Below are 16,119 nucleotides of genomic sequence, written 5' to 3' on the forward strand. Positions count from 1 at the left end.
ATGCTGTAAGAGCTCTCCTCCAAGCCTAACCTTCGTGTTTTTCCTGGAATTAAGAGCGAAATGGAAAGCCAACACTAGCTCCGTATTAAGGAGTTTTGGAGACAAAGAGGGCACATGACAACAGTGCACAAATCTTCCTGCAGGAGCTGTGTGCAAGGAGGGCAGTGGCACAGCAGGACAAAGCAAACTGCCACTGGAGAGAATGAAAATAGAAATGCACCCAAAGTGAGCCCAGCAGTGCTGGGCTGTGCAGCAGAGCAGCTACATGGCATGCAGAAGAGGTTCGGGTGCTGCTGTGGAACTCCCATCCCCATCCCATCCAGCAATTTTCCCTCTGATATTCAGGACATGGGCTGCAAACACAGTGTCCTGCTGCTGCAGCTCCTCCATGATAAGAAGCTTTACATGGAGCTGTGTGCTGCAGCTCAGCCATAATTTAGCACTTACAAGTTGCAACCAGGCAGCAATTACCAGAAGGTGGTTAGGATCAGCTTACCATCATTGATCTCTCGAGCTCTACCTCCTGGAGAAGTTCTGCAAACTCCTTGAAGGACTCAGCTGTAGGGAGAACAAAGATACAGTCAGTGTGGCAGTGCTGGACAGGCTGCTGGAAGGTGCGCAGAGCTCCTGTACTGGGGTCATCCTTGCAGCCATCAGCAGAACTCGCCCTGTGGTGCTGGACAGCCAGGAGCCATGAGCACTGCACAGCTGGGAGAGCTGTGGGGGCTTTGATGGGCTGGAGAAGTTGTAAAAATACCCAAACAGTAGAGATTATGTTCGGCAACAAAAAGCACAAAGTCGTTGTGATGAGGAAGGAAGGGCAGCAGCTGTTGAAAAGGTTATAGGTATTGACAGCGCTCCGCACAGTGTTCAACAATGAAACAAAAAGAAGCTGAGGCAGCAGCATTTTTCTTGGAGTTCAACTGAAACAAAAATAGTATGAAACCTTTCCTTCAGCAAACTGAAAAAGCAAGATTTGTGGAGTCTTCCAGGAAAAGGAGTGATTATGGAATGGAACATCAGCCGTGCTCTCTGCCTCCAAAGGGCAGAGCATGGCAAGCAGCTGAACTGGTAATGGGGCAGACTGCAGCCAGCTGTCACAGGAAACCCTTCTCACCATGTAAGCAGTAACATCACTGAAATGAGAAGTGCAGAAGCCCCAGCTCTGGGCAGCCATCTACCTGTGCACAGCACAATGGTGTGTAGAGCCCTGGGGCTCCTCCAGCTGCATGAGCAGACCTGGGAACTGCATGGGAGGGAGGAAATGGGTGCAGGGCCATGCTGCTGGGAGATGCTCCCATGCACAGCCCCCAAGCAGCACACAGCAGCGTCTTCTCTGTAATATATACTGGAATCCCCTTGCTCGCAGTTCAGACTCAGCGCTCATGCAAAAGCATGCAAAGTAATACAAAGAATATCTGAGAACTAACCAAAAGGTGGCCCAGCAGAGTGGCTTGCAACAGAGCTCTGGAGGGAAGCAGCAAGGGCTCTCAGCATGGACAGCCACACACACAGCAAGGCACATGCAGCAATAGCTTGTGCCACAGATAAGGGACAGGATGCATTTTTTGCCATATCTGCAAGCTGAGGGCTCCACATCCACAGGCAAAACCCTTGGAAAAGCACCTGTCCTGCTGGAAGCAGCCCTAACACTGCAGTGCAGTGAGCCAGCATGAAATTGCAGAGTTACAGGACTCAATCTACAGCTGCTGAGGCAGACACAGAGCAAAGAAACCACAGCCTCGTGATACAGTCACTCAGCTGGCACCATCAACACACAGCACAGCTTTCCTGATGAGTCAGTGCTTTCTGAGTTCTGCTCCACAGTGAAGGATTCAGAGCCCAACGTAGCAGCATCCCTGCAGAGCACCATCCCACTGCAGGGCTGGCAGGACCTTCCCCTGGTTACTCACAGCTGCGTGAAATCCAAGGTGTGCACACAGGCATCAGGAACAAAGTGCAAGGAGCCTGAGCAAAGGAATTTACACAGGGCAGAAAAGCTTCCAGCTCCAGAGTTATAGGGAAAATGTCAGTGCCTAGAGTTTTTTGCTGGATGTGCTTTTTTTCCCCTTCAGGAATACAAGGCATGTGTGACCAGGCTGCAGCCAGAGAGCAGCCCCCAAATGCATTCCTACTCTGCAGAGCCACGGCTCTGGCTGCAGTGCCAGCATCGGAGTCCCAACCTACAGCACTCAAAGCTACTGCCTTGGGTACATGGGTGTCAGCTGTGTCTGCCTGCATGAAAAGAAGAAAGCGCAGCACAAGTTGTATTTACAGATCAAACACGTTCCCTGAAGGGCGATAAGAGCTCAGTCATGTTTTGCTTCATTCCCATATCCTGTGCATCAGAGCAGCTCCTATGTTCACACGCATCTGTGTTCTTCAGCAGCCTGACAGCTTCTGGAGCTGCTATGGAGGTGCCAACACCCTGATCATGTTTTGGGAATGAGAAAGACTGGCTCAGCCCTGAGCAGATGCTACAAGCTTGCTGTAAGAGGAGGAACACAACACAGACATCTTTCATACCAGGTGATCTGGGCCCTCTTCTCAAAAAAGTAAAGCAAACACTACCCAGCAAAAACAGAAATAGGGAAAAAGTGCTTGTTTTGCCCCTTCGACTGTCTTATATCTCCTCTCCTCTCTGCTCCCCACACAGCTGTTTGCTTTAAACCCCTCTGCTCCCCCAGGGTTCTTTACAATGCATCAGCTCTCCCTGCATTACCCAGATGTGTTTGGAAATGCAGCACCTCTATTTCCACTAGGTTTGGAAGCTGACTCACTTCCAGTAGGCTTCACCTAGCAACTTTCCATAAAGGGAACTATATTTTGAAGGGCACGCCACAATTTGCTTTGAGCAGCTTTAAATAACACAACCAGCAGAGCAGGCTCTACTTCCTTCCCCTTCCAGCGCCAGCTGAGACCTGACATCAGCTGATGTCAGCCGATGTGCAGGCCCAGCAGACAGCCTGACAGCAGATGCCTTTATTTCAGAAGTCCTCCACTGCAGTGAAAGATTTCCTCCTGCCCTGTCCCCCCTAAAGCAACACAACAGCTCAGCCAACAGTAGGAACACTCTGAAACACCTTGTGTTTAGGGTGCTCCATGCATTCCCTGGGTGCAGCTGGCAATGTGCACAGTGTGTGCTGGGCTGGCAGGGGGGGAAACACTCTGGATTGCTAATCCCAAACCAGATGTGTGGGAAGCAGTGAGACACACATGCCACAGGCTTCCCTTCCATGCAGACAGTGACCGGGGACTATTTCCCACTCAACAACAACACATCCAACAGTATGCTGTTACGAGCAGTCTGCAGCCTGGTGCCTTTTGTAGAGAAGCACGGGGCTGCTCTTGACTTGCAAGATGCCTGCTGCAGAGCCAAGCAGCAAAAGCAGCAGTGCCCACTGGGCTGAGGACATGGGGCCAAGCACTTCATGCTCCCTCTGCACTGGAGACATGGGTTGAGTCTCAGAACCACCAGGGGAGGGGACAGCAGTGTGCTCCCTGCAGCACACTATGCCAGTGCTGGTTGGGCACACTGGGACAATGGAGAGTCAATGTGAGTTGCCTGCTGGGCTGAGGAACGCATACCTGGTTCTGCTCAGAAACTATCAGCACAGACAGATTCCTAAAGAGAGTTGGTGACAGCCTGCATCAAAAAGAAGAAAACTTACCAATATTAATCTCGTCATCTGTTAGGGTGTCACCAATAAAGTCGAACTGAAATGACTGCAGAGTCTGGGAGAACTTCTGTACTGCCGAAGAGTAACCTGGAAAAGGGCAGAGAGAAGGCAGTGTTCTTACAGTGGTTATACAGAACCCTCAGGAAATTTACTCTGAATGGAAAAATACATCATATAGCGATGTGGTTAAAAACAACGCAGTGTCACCATGAATTTGCTTTTGGCTGCCTTGTGTAGAGGCACAAATCGTCTCAAGGAAAATGCAGGACCCAAACCAAGAGCCCCTGGGGGTCAGACATCGCAGCAGCTGCTGAGGGAGCTCCCAGCCCCAGGCAGGGACACTTCCTGAGGTGCTGCAGCTCAGCCCCAATTATTTTTGGACTCTGCAGAGACATTTCCAGCCAAAGAGAGACATTTCCTTTGTGTCTTTGCATCCTGTGTGGCTGCTCTGCAGCTTTCTGAGTGGCTCCTTTGTTTATATCGCTGTGATTACATTGGCAGAAGCACTCCAACCAGGGACGGGGCAGCAGGAATGCAGGGCAGCCCCAACCAAGGCAGTGACCTGTGGGGTGGCAACCAGAGGGACACAGCCATAGGCACAGGAATAGCAGCCATGCATCAGTGCTGCCAGTGCAGTCTCCTTCCAACAGCAAACACCTGAGGCACAGACAGGCTAACCTCACCTTATGTACAGCCAACAGGGTGTAGCCACTCAAAAGCAAATGAATCATTTTAGACTTTAGTTTACACGGTTGTTTTCCCTCACTTTGGACTGCAGTCTCAGACTGGTCCCTCGGTGGAGGAGCACCAGGGCTGAAGCTCTGAGAAATTCAGGAAGTTACACATGTGGAAGAGTTGAAGGAGCAGATGTCAGCGTGCAGAGAATGGCCAAAAATGAGGGTTCTGCGCAATAGGTGATATAAATCAATGAGGAACTGTCATTGCTAAAGTCCGGGCTACTACCTGCATTTCTGCTCTGTAGAGAGGAAGAGGACACAGAACTGGAGGCACAGCACAGCCCTGAGCTACTCACTACTACTTGCAGCATTTTGCTCAGAAGGGTCAGAACTTTGCCCTTCAATGGGCAGATTCAAGCCTGAATGTGGCTATTTAGCAACCAGCTGCTAGGAGAGCCTCAGAGCGTCAATGGGTGAACTCTGGCACAGAATGATGTCATTAATTTGGTGGAAAACCTCCGCAAATAATTCACTTTCAGTGCCCGCAGCACTCAGTGCATTCACATGCTGAGGCCGAGCCCAGAGGCTCTTATTCACTCCTTACTCAGGCGGAGCTTTGTTCCTCCCTGCTAACCATTCCCTTGCTGGCAGCCCCTGAGTGCCCCACCACCTCCCACCACTGCTGGGTCTGTCAGCCCTAACCTTGACCCTAAACTTGACCCTAACCCCAGCCCTAACCTGGACTGAGGGACATGCAGCACTTTTCTCTCGTGGGGTCAGCACAGCGCTGTGCCCTCCTATCAGAATGTTCCTTGGCCTTTTTAATTGGAATGGGGTAGGGCAGGAGCAGAGGATTTGAAAAAGTCAAATGTAACATATTTCAAACAAGAAAAAAGAAGTAACCATATAACTAATTTAAGTTACATTTTCCTTTCAGAAAGCTGTCTCGCCTGGACTTTTACTTGCCAAGCTTCAAGCCGAAGCAAAGCCAGATGGACAGGCTATAAACCACATCCCACGTTAGCTTAACGGTGAAAAAAGGCCAGAGCCCCTTAATGGATCTGGCACCGTTGGGTTTCATTCGGCATAGGAATTTCTTCTCTTTTGGAAGGATGCCCCCATCTCACCGCTGGCCCCAGCACCAGCACTGCCTCCTCGGACCTAATCCCAGCCACATCTCAGAGCCCACGGCTCCCAGCAGGTCCCAGCAGGTCCCAGCATCATTAGTGGTTCCCAGTTGCTCCCAACAACTGATTTCTTTCCTGCAGTAGAGGAGCAAAGGCAGAACAGTGCTTCAAGAACAACCACAGCCCCGGTACCAGTTCCTGTTCTCTTCCTTTCTTTGCAGTATAGGGATTGCTGTACAGCATTATTTACTTCCCTTAAACAGTGTTGGTGGCTTTCCATCCCCACAGAAAACTCCCCAGCATGAATCAAGACCAGGTTGCTGCTGTGATCCACCTGGAATCCACACAGCAAAAGCCACTGCAAGAACAAGAGCAGTGGTGGCTGTCACCACATCCCCAGCATGCACTGCCATCATAGGGAGCTGCCACCCTGGCATGGCTCCATGCATGGGTATGTCTTCTGAATACAAGAAGGTGAGGGGTGCCCAGAGAACAGCCTGTATAGTGCCCTGGATAGAGTATGAGCACAGGGACAGGGAGGCAGGAGGTGCCCAGTGCTTGCGGATGGATTCTGCACAGAGAGTAATCACACCAGAGCCAGGGTTAGGAAGGAACTGAATCAGCTGGAGGGAGAAGCAGTGCTGTTAATGTTTGGCATGGCTCTTGGAGATCACTTAATGGAAACCAGATTCCTACAGACCAATATTACTTGTCTTTACACACGTATGGAGCCTTGGCTGAACACTGGTTTCTGACAAATCCTACATATACGCTATAAAGACAGCACTCTTATAGTAAGAAAGCCACTATTGCTTTGATGGGAGTTTATTGGCAAATGAAAGCAGGGATGGTTCTGGCACCTGCCCCATCTGCAGAAGTGCCTGCTGGCAGCCAGCCACAGCAGGAGCAGTATGAGGGCCATACCCATGATGCACAGTGGCCCCCAGGCACAGCATCTGCACTTTCCCTCATTTTCCTCCCCTCTGATGCAAACACATGGCTGCCAAGCGTGCAGCTCCTGCCCACTCCCAGCCTTTCACACCCACTGCACAGAGCTGGAAGTGACAGCCCCAGGGCCTGCTTGGCCCCAGCAGTGTGCAGGGAGCAGAGAGAAGTGGGAGCATGGTGCTGTAATCGCAAGCCAAGACAGCACATCAGAAAGCAGGCACAGCTCATCCTGTACAACACTGGAACATCTGATGGCTTCATGTCAGCACTAAGGACCCTGCTGGCTCAGCACAGTTTATTTCCATGGAAACACAGCAAAATGAATTCAATCAGAAATCCTTTAGGACTCCCCATCCTTGTAGCATTCAGCACATGCTGCCGGCTTTCACAACCCATGGCCACAGCAACCTGCTCTTCTAGGAGAGATGGGGTCCAACCCTCAGCAGAGGACAGCACTGACCAACAGCATCTGGCAAAGGGAGGGATGAGCACTCAGTGCAGCCCCTACATGGACACACGCACTTTACCACAAGAAAGAGAGTGCTGTAAGCCCTGCAGGGGAGAGAATGTCTCCATTGTTAGTAACTCCCACTGAATAATTTTGCAGGGAGTTGCAGTTATAAAGGAGTTCATCCATGCTGCGGTCCAAGAGCGGAGGTTTCACATGTGCCTGGCCTGCTGCTCACAGCACTGCCTGCAGCATGGCTTTGCCAGCCGGCACACCGTGCAGAGCTGCTGCAGTCACACAGCATACAATGACTCCACCAAATCCCCAAATGTTGTCCCACCAACATACCTCAGCACTGAAATCAATGGAGCTGCCCTGGCTGTGCACAGATGTGTCATTAAGGCAGTGAGTAATCAGCCCTGACTCAGTCAGGAACAGTGCTCAACAGCTGCCTGAGCACAAAAACATGTTGATTTTTTTTCAGATGAGGAAAAGAAAGAAAACTCTTCCGGATAGCCTTGTAGGCAGTCCCAAAAGCACAGAAGTGCCTTGATAGGGAAGCAGCACTCCGGTGCTCGGTACACGAGAGGTGCTTATAGGCAGGTAATGAAAACGGCCCATCACTGAGCACACAGTGCTCTGCTTTGACACTGGCAGGTTCTCTGCAGGTGCCCTGCAGCCTTCTGGATCTGTGGGGATTCACATTTCACAAAGGCCACTCTTTAAATGCTGATCTGGTTATTCTTTTCGCCAGAAACAAATGGCCAACCTGAGCCACACGGTGTGAGACCAAACCCAGCAGAACCCAGCACAGAGCTCCCACAGCTCCAAGGCTGCTCCCAACCAACTCCCAAGGAGCCCTCCAAGCTTCCGCAGCTGCCAGATCTGATATGGGCAACAGATTAGCCCAAGCAATTGAACAAGAGAAAGAACAAACCCCCTAAAAATGCAAACGAGCACAGGCTGCTCCCGGGCCTGGCAGGGCACATGTTCCTACTGCTGTCCCTACAAAGAGCAACACCACAGCATCACTGCTGCTGCAAAGTTACTTCTGCTGCATTGGCACCAGTCACAAACTAATGCTGCTCACCACAAGCAAGAGGCAAAACTTGGCTGTGAATGCTCGACTCCTGAAAGAAAAATGTTTCAACTTTGGCATTTTTATGGCATTTTGACCTGACCCAGCTGTTCCGCAAAGCTGGAGCAGCTCCTTCAGCAAAACAGGAAAAAAGCAGGAGGTAGCCAGGGCAGAACACATGGCTCACTGAAATGCAGGTTAAGAATGGTTAGCAGCCTTAGAAATCAGTAAAAACATGGAAATGTGCATTAAGAAATGCTACAACTGCAGTTTATCTCAATCCTGTATGTCCAGATCTTCACCTTGTATGTCAGAGGCAAAACAACCCTCACTCACTTCAACTCTAGGTTTACACAAGGGTTGCATTTGGGATGAGCTCCTATGGCCCCAGAGGATCACAGGAGCTGATGAGTGTCCTGCTGCTGTGTGCTCAGTGCAGTCTGCCTACTTCGCCTGCAGATTCATCCCAACCAAACCCACATAGCACAAAAGCCCTGGGTCAGCACAGCCCGATGCTGAGGCAACACATACCTTTTGTCTTTCACCTGAGCTACAGTGATGTGAAGGAAAACATGTTTCATAGTGCACCAAGGGACTGTGGCCATGTTTCCTTCTCAGTGGGGTCTTCTCCCCAGCCCTGCACAAATTTCAGACTACCCACTGTCTAAACCAAAGAACCAGTAGAAGAGGAAATTATTCATCCCCTCTCTGGAGTTTATTAAACCCGAGCAATGAAAGAGAGCCTTCTGAGAGCCTGAACATGTGAGGAATGCTACCCTGCTGCTGCTCTGCAGGCACAGAGCTCGAGATGAAGGTGGGGTGTTGTTTCTGCAACAAGGAGAACAGCAAATCCTGACCATGGTGCAAGAGGGGCCAACGCTGCTTCTGTCAGCTCCTGGTTCCTGCTGCCAGTTTGAGGCCTGGGCCATGTGGGCAGATGGGAGCAGGGTGCAGTGGGAGCTGGCTGCAGGCCCCACTGGGTGTACATCCATACCTACTGATGCAGGCATTTATCCATGCATTGCATTCCTGCTGCCATCCTTCTCTGAGCCCTCCCCAGCCCTGCAGACAGGGCGTCGTGGTGCTGAGCAGCCTCTTTGCAGGGAACATGTTGTGCCGGGGAGAGCAGATGGTGTTTTAGGAAGGGCAACCTGAAGGGAGGTGGCCCTGCGGACACCAGGTATGCCTGTTGATGGCAGCTCCAGGCAGAGCCATGCAAGACAGGGCTGGCCACCAGCTGCAGGCAGCAGGCAGCAAGAGGGTGTGCACTGAGAGCTGCAGTTCCCTGCAGCTCCCTGTTGTACAGGCAGTGAGAGAACAGCGAAAACAAACATGAAAACAAGAGGCTCTTTTCCGGGGCAGAGCGCGAGCAGTCCCCACAGGGAGGTCTCCTGATCAGCAGCGCCAGCAGAGCCTTCCCAGCCCAAGCTCTGTGACCGGGGGGACGAACCAGCTCAGCATTGCCTCCCATCACATGGAACAGCTCAGCCCTTGGTGGGACCACAGAGCTCCCTGACAGCAGTGCCAGGCAGGAACCCGGCCCAGAGCTGGCACAAGCTGCAGCCCTCATGCATGGCTGCTTTCCGCCGATGGCCTGCAATGCGGCAGGGTCTGCAGGCTGTACCCCATGTCACCCACCTGGGCACCAGCCACAAACAGCATCCTGCCCTGGGACACTGGGGAACCAGTGAGGTCCCAGCAGAGATGGGGCACCTCTGAGAACTGCCTCTCCCTCCTCCCACAGCCACACACCACCTCTGGGTAATGCCACAGGTTCCCCTTCGGATTTGGTGCCCGCACAGTAACAGCCACTGCTGCAGACCTGCAGGACCTGCCTGGCAGCCTGAAAGCACAGCTACAGGTCCTGTTTGTTGTTCCTTGTTTTCACAGCTGCGCTGTTCAGTAAGATTAATGAAATTATTCTTGTTTCAAAAAGATCTAGGCTCAGCACTTTGTAATCAGTGCTGGCCGGAGGATCAGTAACTAGACAAAAAAGGAGGAGGAACACTGCAGAGGGCAGTTCGGAGGCTGCCATGAAGGCTGTTCTACTTTCCATTTTGAAGCTTTATCTCAGACTGTCCAACTGTTCTTATCACCACTTAAGCAGCACATGACCATGACTGTGCAATTACCTGGATGGAGAATTCAGTGACAAAAAGGACATCGGCTACAAAGTGTCTTTCTGAATATGTCCAGAAACACAAAACCAGCAGGAGCTGAGGGTGGCATCTCACAGTGGAGGGATCCTGACAGCAGCGAGCAGTCTGCAGCTCAGGGTGAAACCACACAGAACTCCATAACACCAAAAGGAGAAGTTTCCAAAGCCTTTTACTTCACAATTATCAGCTGATCCTATAAAAGAAAACCCTTATTTCATGTTTAGTAATTGGTGTCTGCTGAATTTCACCAGCAGTCTCCTTTTGGGGTGTTCAACATTTGTAAAGTAGAGCTAGTTGTTCATAGGAAAAAGCCATTCTTTGCCTTTGAACATCAGGGCTCTCCCTGCAGACTGCACAGACATTTTGCACTCATTTTGGGGACAGGGCACAGCTTTTGTGGTCAGACACCCACAGTACGGGGACATCTATGGCACAGGACACCCATGGCCACAGTCATCTCATTTGTGTAGTCAGCAGCTCCTGCTGAAACCAGCCCTTGGGGCTGGGGGATGTGCCAGAGGGCAGCTTGGAGCTCTGCTCTCCTGTGGCACAGCATGGCACAGCACCCTGCTGCACATGCAGCACTGCTGAAGCCACCCGCAGAAAACTGGCAGGCAAACGAGGAAGCCACATCTGTAGTTACCAGCATGCTAGCAACAGAATTATTAACCAAAGTATTCAAAACATTTCTCAAGGAAGAAGGCAGAAAAGCTGAGTCTTCACACGGTGACTCAAGAGGAAACACTTTAGTCAGCAGCAGCGCTGCTGTGAGCTGTGGATTTTCAGACACGTTACAAAACATGGATAACACCCACATCCTTCCAGGGAACAGGCCAAGAAAGGAAACAGAACATGGAAGAAAAGCTGCGAGGATGTCTCATGTGTGGCAGAAGAGCAAATACACTTAAACACACAAAAGCTCCCCAGTGTTGTGATCCTGCCCGCGTGGTGATGCACGCAGCTGATCTCAGGGCTCTCACAACACGACCATCCCCATTTCCCAGGAAAACAGGTGGCTGTGAGCCTGCTGGCTGAGCTCCCTGTGCAGTACGTGCTGCTTCCCTGCATGGAAGTAGACTGGGGCAGACCCAGGCTGGGAAAAGCCCCCCCACAATACAGCGTGCAGGCTTGCTTTAAGCAGGATAACATTGGACCACAACACACTCCAGCAGCATCTGTGCTGCAGCACCAGGGGACAGGAAGAGGCAGGAAGAGCTGTTGGCGCTTCCCACCCCAAACCCTCCCCAGGAGGTGCCTGCAGCCAGCAGCAACCAGCCCTGCCTAGAGCTGCTGTGTGGGCATGAGGCTGCCCAGCTCAACCCGTTGGGTTCAGCAACAGAATGAAATCTAACAAATGCACAGCGAGGAGCTTCAGCCCAAGGGAAAGTTCTGCCTCACTCCTGGAGTATGCAGATACTGTGCATGCTCCTTTTCCTTCCTGTCTGCTTCTGCAGATTAGGTTCTGGGGGTGGCTTGCTTTGTTTTCTTAGTTAGCTTCTGATTAAGGCATATCTGTTTTAGATTTGCACCAACTCGTGATCTCCAATTCTGTGCACGGTACCTAAATCCCAGGAAAACAAGCTCCTTTGCTGCCTGCTGGGCTGTGGGGAGTCCCCTTCTTCCACCTGCCTGAACACTGTGCAGGAGCAGAAGTGCTAAGCAGGGAGAGTTGGCAGTGGCACGTGAGCTGCTGTGCTGTGCTATGGATGCACAAAGTACTTTGAAAGCTGAGCACTGGTTTAACATTGTACTAGGGCTTGAGTTCCACTGTGCTCAGGAAGGCAGAGATAGGTCCACAGCAAAAAAATGAGATTTCTCAGTGAGAGGAACCAGGTGTGGTGGGTATCTTTATGCACATCCATCCACATCAATAAATTAAACCCAAAGCACTTTCAGCCTCCTGTTCACACCAGCACTACAGCACACCGTACAGACACACAGGCACCTGCCAGCCCGAGATGTGCTGAGCTGTGCCTGCTGCCCCTGCTGCCATCCCACCCCACAGCAGGAGGGGGAAGGCGGCCTTGCCCAGTGCTGCTACACAGAGGTGTTCAGGAGCATACAGCTCCCTTCAAAGCTGTGTGAAGGCTCTCATTCTGCTCCTGTGTTCTTCAAGGCAGAGGAGATACATGGTAAAAGAATGGTCCTTGGCTTAATTAGTATGTCCTTGACACCCTTAGTTTAGAGAGTTCAAAATGCTGGATTGAAGAGGTGTCCCATATGGAATTTATCTTTTTAAACAATAAAAGCTGCGAAATCACAGAATCACAGAATTGTTGGGGTTGGAAGGGACCTCTAGAGATCGAGTCCAACCCCCCTGCCAAAGCAGGCTCCCTACACCACATCACACAGGTAGGCGTCCAGGCGGGAAATCAGGAGAAAAAAATTAAAGTTATCAATAGTAATTCCATGCGATTCTGAAAACCCTCCTATTAGGGTTAGGACAAGTGTTGGAAAGTGGTGGCTGCAATAGCCAAGCAAGGAAGGAATTCTTAGCACGTGCCAGTGGGCATCCAAACAGCCCTGGCTAAAGAAGAGCAGCAAAAGGCAGGAAAATGGAAGCAGATATTACTGCTAGAGGAGAGCGTTGTATTTTCCAGCAAGTCATTTTTCCCCTGCTGAAGTCCAGGAAAAGCTTGACATGAACTGCTATATGGTAACTCACTCCAGGAAAGGGGGGAAGGTGTTCCCATGGCAGCGAGCCATCCCTGCCCCAAGGCAGTTCCGTGCTTCAGTAACAGGCCAAAGTGAAAGCACTGGGGCAAACAGCAGCTTTGTGCATGAAGAGCTTCCCAGAGCCCCCTACCTCACATGGGCAGTGAAGAGGCAGGGCTCTGGACACGGGGCTGAATGCAGTTCGTGCGAGAGCACTCGGAGCTGCCTGCTCTGTCAGCAGCTCCAGACAGGCTCCCTGCAGTGCTCTGCATCCCTAACACATTCCTCAGAAGCTGCTTTTATCGCTCCTGATAAGGCATCCCTGTGCTGCTGTAAGGACAAACACAGGGAAAGCAGACAGGCCAGGCTGAGCAGAGCCAGCTCACACTCCCAGTGCCCTGCCCATCACTCTGTGTCTGGTCCCGCACAGCTCAGTGCACAGCTCAGGTGCTGAGTGCTGAGTGCTGCCTGAGCACGGGGAAGTGCGAGGATGCAAGCAGAGGAAAGGAGAACAGAGCTGTGTTTAAGCAGTACATTGATCCTGGATGCACGGCAGCTCTTCACACCCACCTGATCAGTGAACTATTTACACAAACACTTCCAGATTTCCCCAAGTGCAGTGAGCAGATGAAGGAACTATCTGTGAGATAGTGGGGCTCAATGAACCCTCATGGAGGGGCTCTATGAAAACACACAAGGTTTCCATGCACATCCCATTAAGACAGCACATGCTGGCTCATGCTTTGTGCAGAGTATTTTCCTGCCAGCACCTCAACACCCAAGCACAGAGCATACGTCTGCCCACACAGCTTCAGCACTCCATGTGCCAGCTGCTGAGGGGCACACAGGGCACAGAGCACCTTCCTCTTCCTCCCTTCTGCAGGGGAGCTTCAGCCATGTCTGCACATAGGCAAAAAGCAGTGCTAGGATCTAAGACACCATGCAACTGCCAGAAACCTCAGCACAGGGGCTCAAGCCTTTGTCTCCAGACTTCATATGAAATAGCACAGGGAGCTCTGCAGGAATCAGACAGGCACTCCAGGCTTGCTTTAATCTCATTACAGTATTTAGTATTCTTGACACTTCTGCACTCCAAAGCACTGAATCCTCAAGCACTGTCCCTTATGGCAGCACATGGATCTGTTGAAAGCTCTGATGGCATTGCAGCTCTGCTGGCACAGAGCTTCATGCCAAGCATGGAACCAATGGATGTGAACAGCTACTTTATGGAGACAAACACCTGCCTTCTCTCTTCTGGTACAGATTACTGTGTGTTCTGCATGCACAGACACCTCGGTGTGTTCCTTTATAGTGCTGTCTTTCCAGGATGAAACACTCACGCTGCCTGGAGAAGCTGCTTAGCTGGCATGCAGATTCAGAAGTAATTTGCAAAACTATGCGCTGTGCAGAAATGGAGTTCAAAACCATGTATGCAACATCTGCATGAGATCTCAAAGCTCTTCAGCTTCAAAAGCCAGCTTAGACCTTTGTAGCACTCACAATTAATAAAAACAGCTTCAACTTGACATTTATCAAACTCCACTTGATATGTAATCGCACAAGAAGATCAAAGACCAGGGAAGATGGATGCTTCTGCATAAACAACCACACACACAGCAGAAAGCAACAAGCCTCACCAAAACAACAACAAAAAGTAAGACAAGGCAACCTACCGAGCCACAGAAAGAAAATGATGTAAATGATGTGTTGCTACAATAACAAGGCTGCCTAGCTGTGTGCTTCCTGATGCACAGCTCATGTCAAGGACTGGCACTGCAAGGAAGAAATGTGCACGGCAGAGCAGCCACCCTGCACACACGGTTCTTTGCCTTCCACACCTTCGTGGTGAGCACTGCACCTTGTACCTGCTGGGAACAGCAACACTGCACTCCCAGGGAGGAGAAATGCAGGCGGTGCATCAGAGCTCTTTGTCCTTCCACCTGCCTGCAGTTCAGGGCAACCCTGCAACACACAGGGGGATGGGGCTGTAGCAGTGAATGGCATCCCACTATGTGCTGCGGTGTGAGGGCAGCACATAGGACTGAAACAGCCACTTGGCACTTCCAGCAGCTCTGAGCACTCTGGCATGAATAGGGAAGGATATGGCCAACTCCGCAACAAAAATATCTCTTGTTTTGCCTCAAAGTAACTTTTTTGCTATCTTTGAAGTCCAAGATCATTACATTACAATTGCCCAATATTTTGCTTTGCTTTAGTCAGTTCTATTTCATATTTGGCATCACCTCCCACTTTGTCATCTCAGGGTGTCCTATGTACAGATAACTCCCTCTTTTTTCCATTTGACAAAGAAGGACAGCAGCAGCAATGCAGAGTGGGACCAGCACAGGAGCAGCCAGCGGGAACTGAGGTTGCATGGTGCTTGGGAGGGTTTCACATGCTGCTCTTCAGTAACAGATCAGAATTGGATGGGGGAGAACACCAACGCACTCAGCTCTCCTGTACCCTGGAAAGGCTGGAGGGGCTCAGTGCATTGACCACCAGGCTCACATCACTGCCCCCACCCCCTCAGTGTCACAGCTCACCTGCCCTGCAGCAGGACTGGGATGTGAGCACCAGCAGTGGGGAGCTCTGTTACAGCTGTACACCCACCACCAGGACACCCCTGCTGGGGGCATTTAACCTGGCACATTCAGTCCTGTTGTGAACACTCCAAAATGGAGGTCACTGAAACAGCACTTTTCAGACACTGGAGGCCCAGCCTCTGCTGCTACCACATTAAAGTTCACGCCAGGCAGGATTCTCATGTTCAGGTTCTGTCAGAACACACTTAAGATCTCCTTACTCAACAAGCAGGTTGACATAACTTCAGCTTGCCAGGCACTTCTGCAAAGAAAACAACCAAGGAGAGGACATATGTGCACCAGGTACCAAGGACAGCCCACAGCAGCAGCCCATAAACCAGGGTTCTGCAGAACCCCACACAGACTCACACTCGCTTGTTTTTCCTATGACTTAGCAGGTGGAAAATAAAAGACAGCTCTAGGCAGTTTCAGGGTTTGGGTCTACGTGTAGATTGCTGGCAGCAGGTCATTCATACCCAGCAGACATGGGCAGCGTGCCTTTCTCTCCATACACCATGTGGATGCTGCTGTGTTGTATGGGAACTGCTGAGTCCCAGCCTGAACCACTGATTGATTACCTGGGGAAAGAAGCCAGTCAGCCCTGGGAGCACAGGTGAAGGCAATTGAGCTGTGCAGACCAGAAGGGGTGGAGCCTGGCTGCACCTCTCAGACTTCATTTAAGGGCTGACTGCCACTGGGGGAGGATTTCTGTTTGGAGATCCCTTCTCTGTGAACTGAGAGCTTCAGAGAGTGGTGAGCTCTTTT

General features: G+C 51.1%; 1 protein-coding gene across 3 annotated transcripts in view; it reads right to left on the bottom strand.

The window, feature by feature from the left end:
- The window catches only part of OPHN1 (oligophrenin 1), a 48,000-nt gene that overhangs the window by 29,881 nt on the left and 2,000 nt on the right, over positions 1–16,119 (bottom strand). For all 3 annotated transcript variants that reach the window (XM_072335395.1, XM_072335392.1, XM_072335393.1), the window contains exons 2-3: positions 3,672–3,767; positions 497–558 (exon numbers count right to left, since the gene is read on the bottom strand). In XM_072335395.1, the coding sequence (XP_072191496.1) occupies positions 497–558; positions 3,672–3,767 (158 nt within the window). The remainder of the gene's footprint in view (positions 1–496; positions 559–3,671; positions 3,768–16,119) is intronic.

Source organism: Excalfactoria chinensis, chromosome 4 (assembly GCF_039878825.1).
Source record: "Excalfactoria chinensis isolate bCotChi1 chromosome 4, bCotChi1.hap2, whole genome shotgun sequence".
In the NCBI taxonomy this organism is placed as follows: domain Eukaryota; kingdom Metazoa; phylum Chordata; class Aves; order Galliformes; family Phasianidae; genus Excalfactoria; species Excalfactoria chinensis.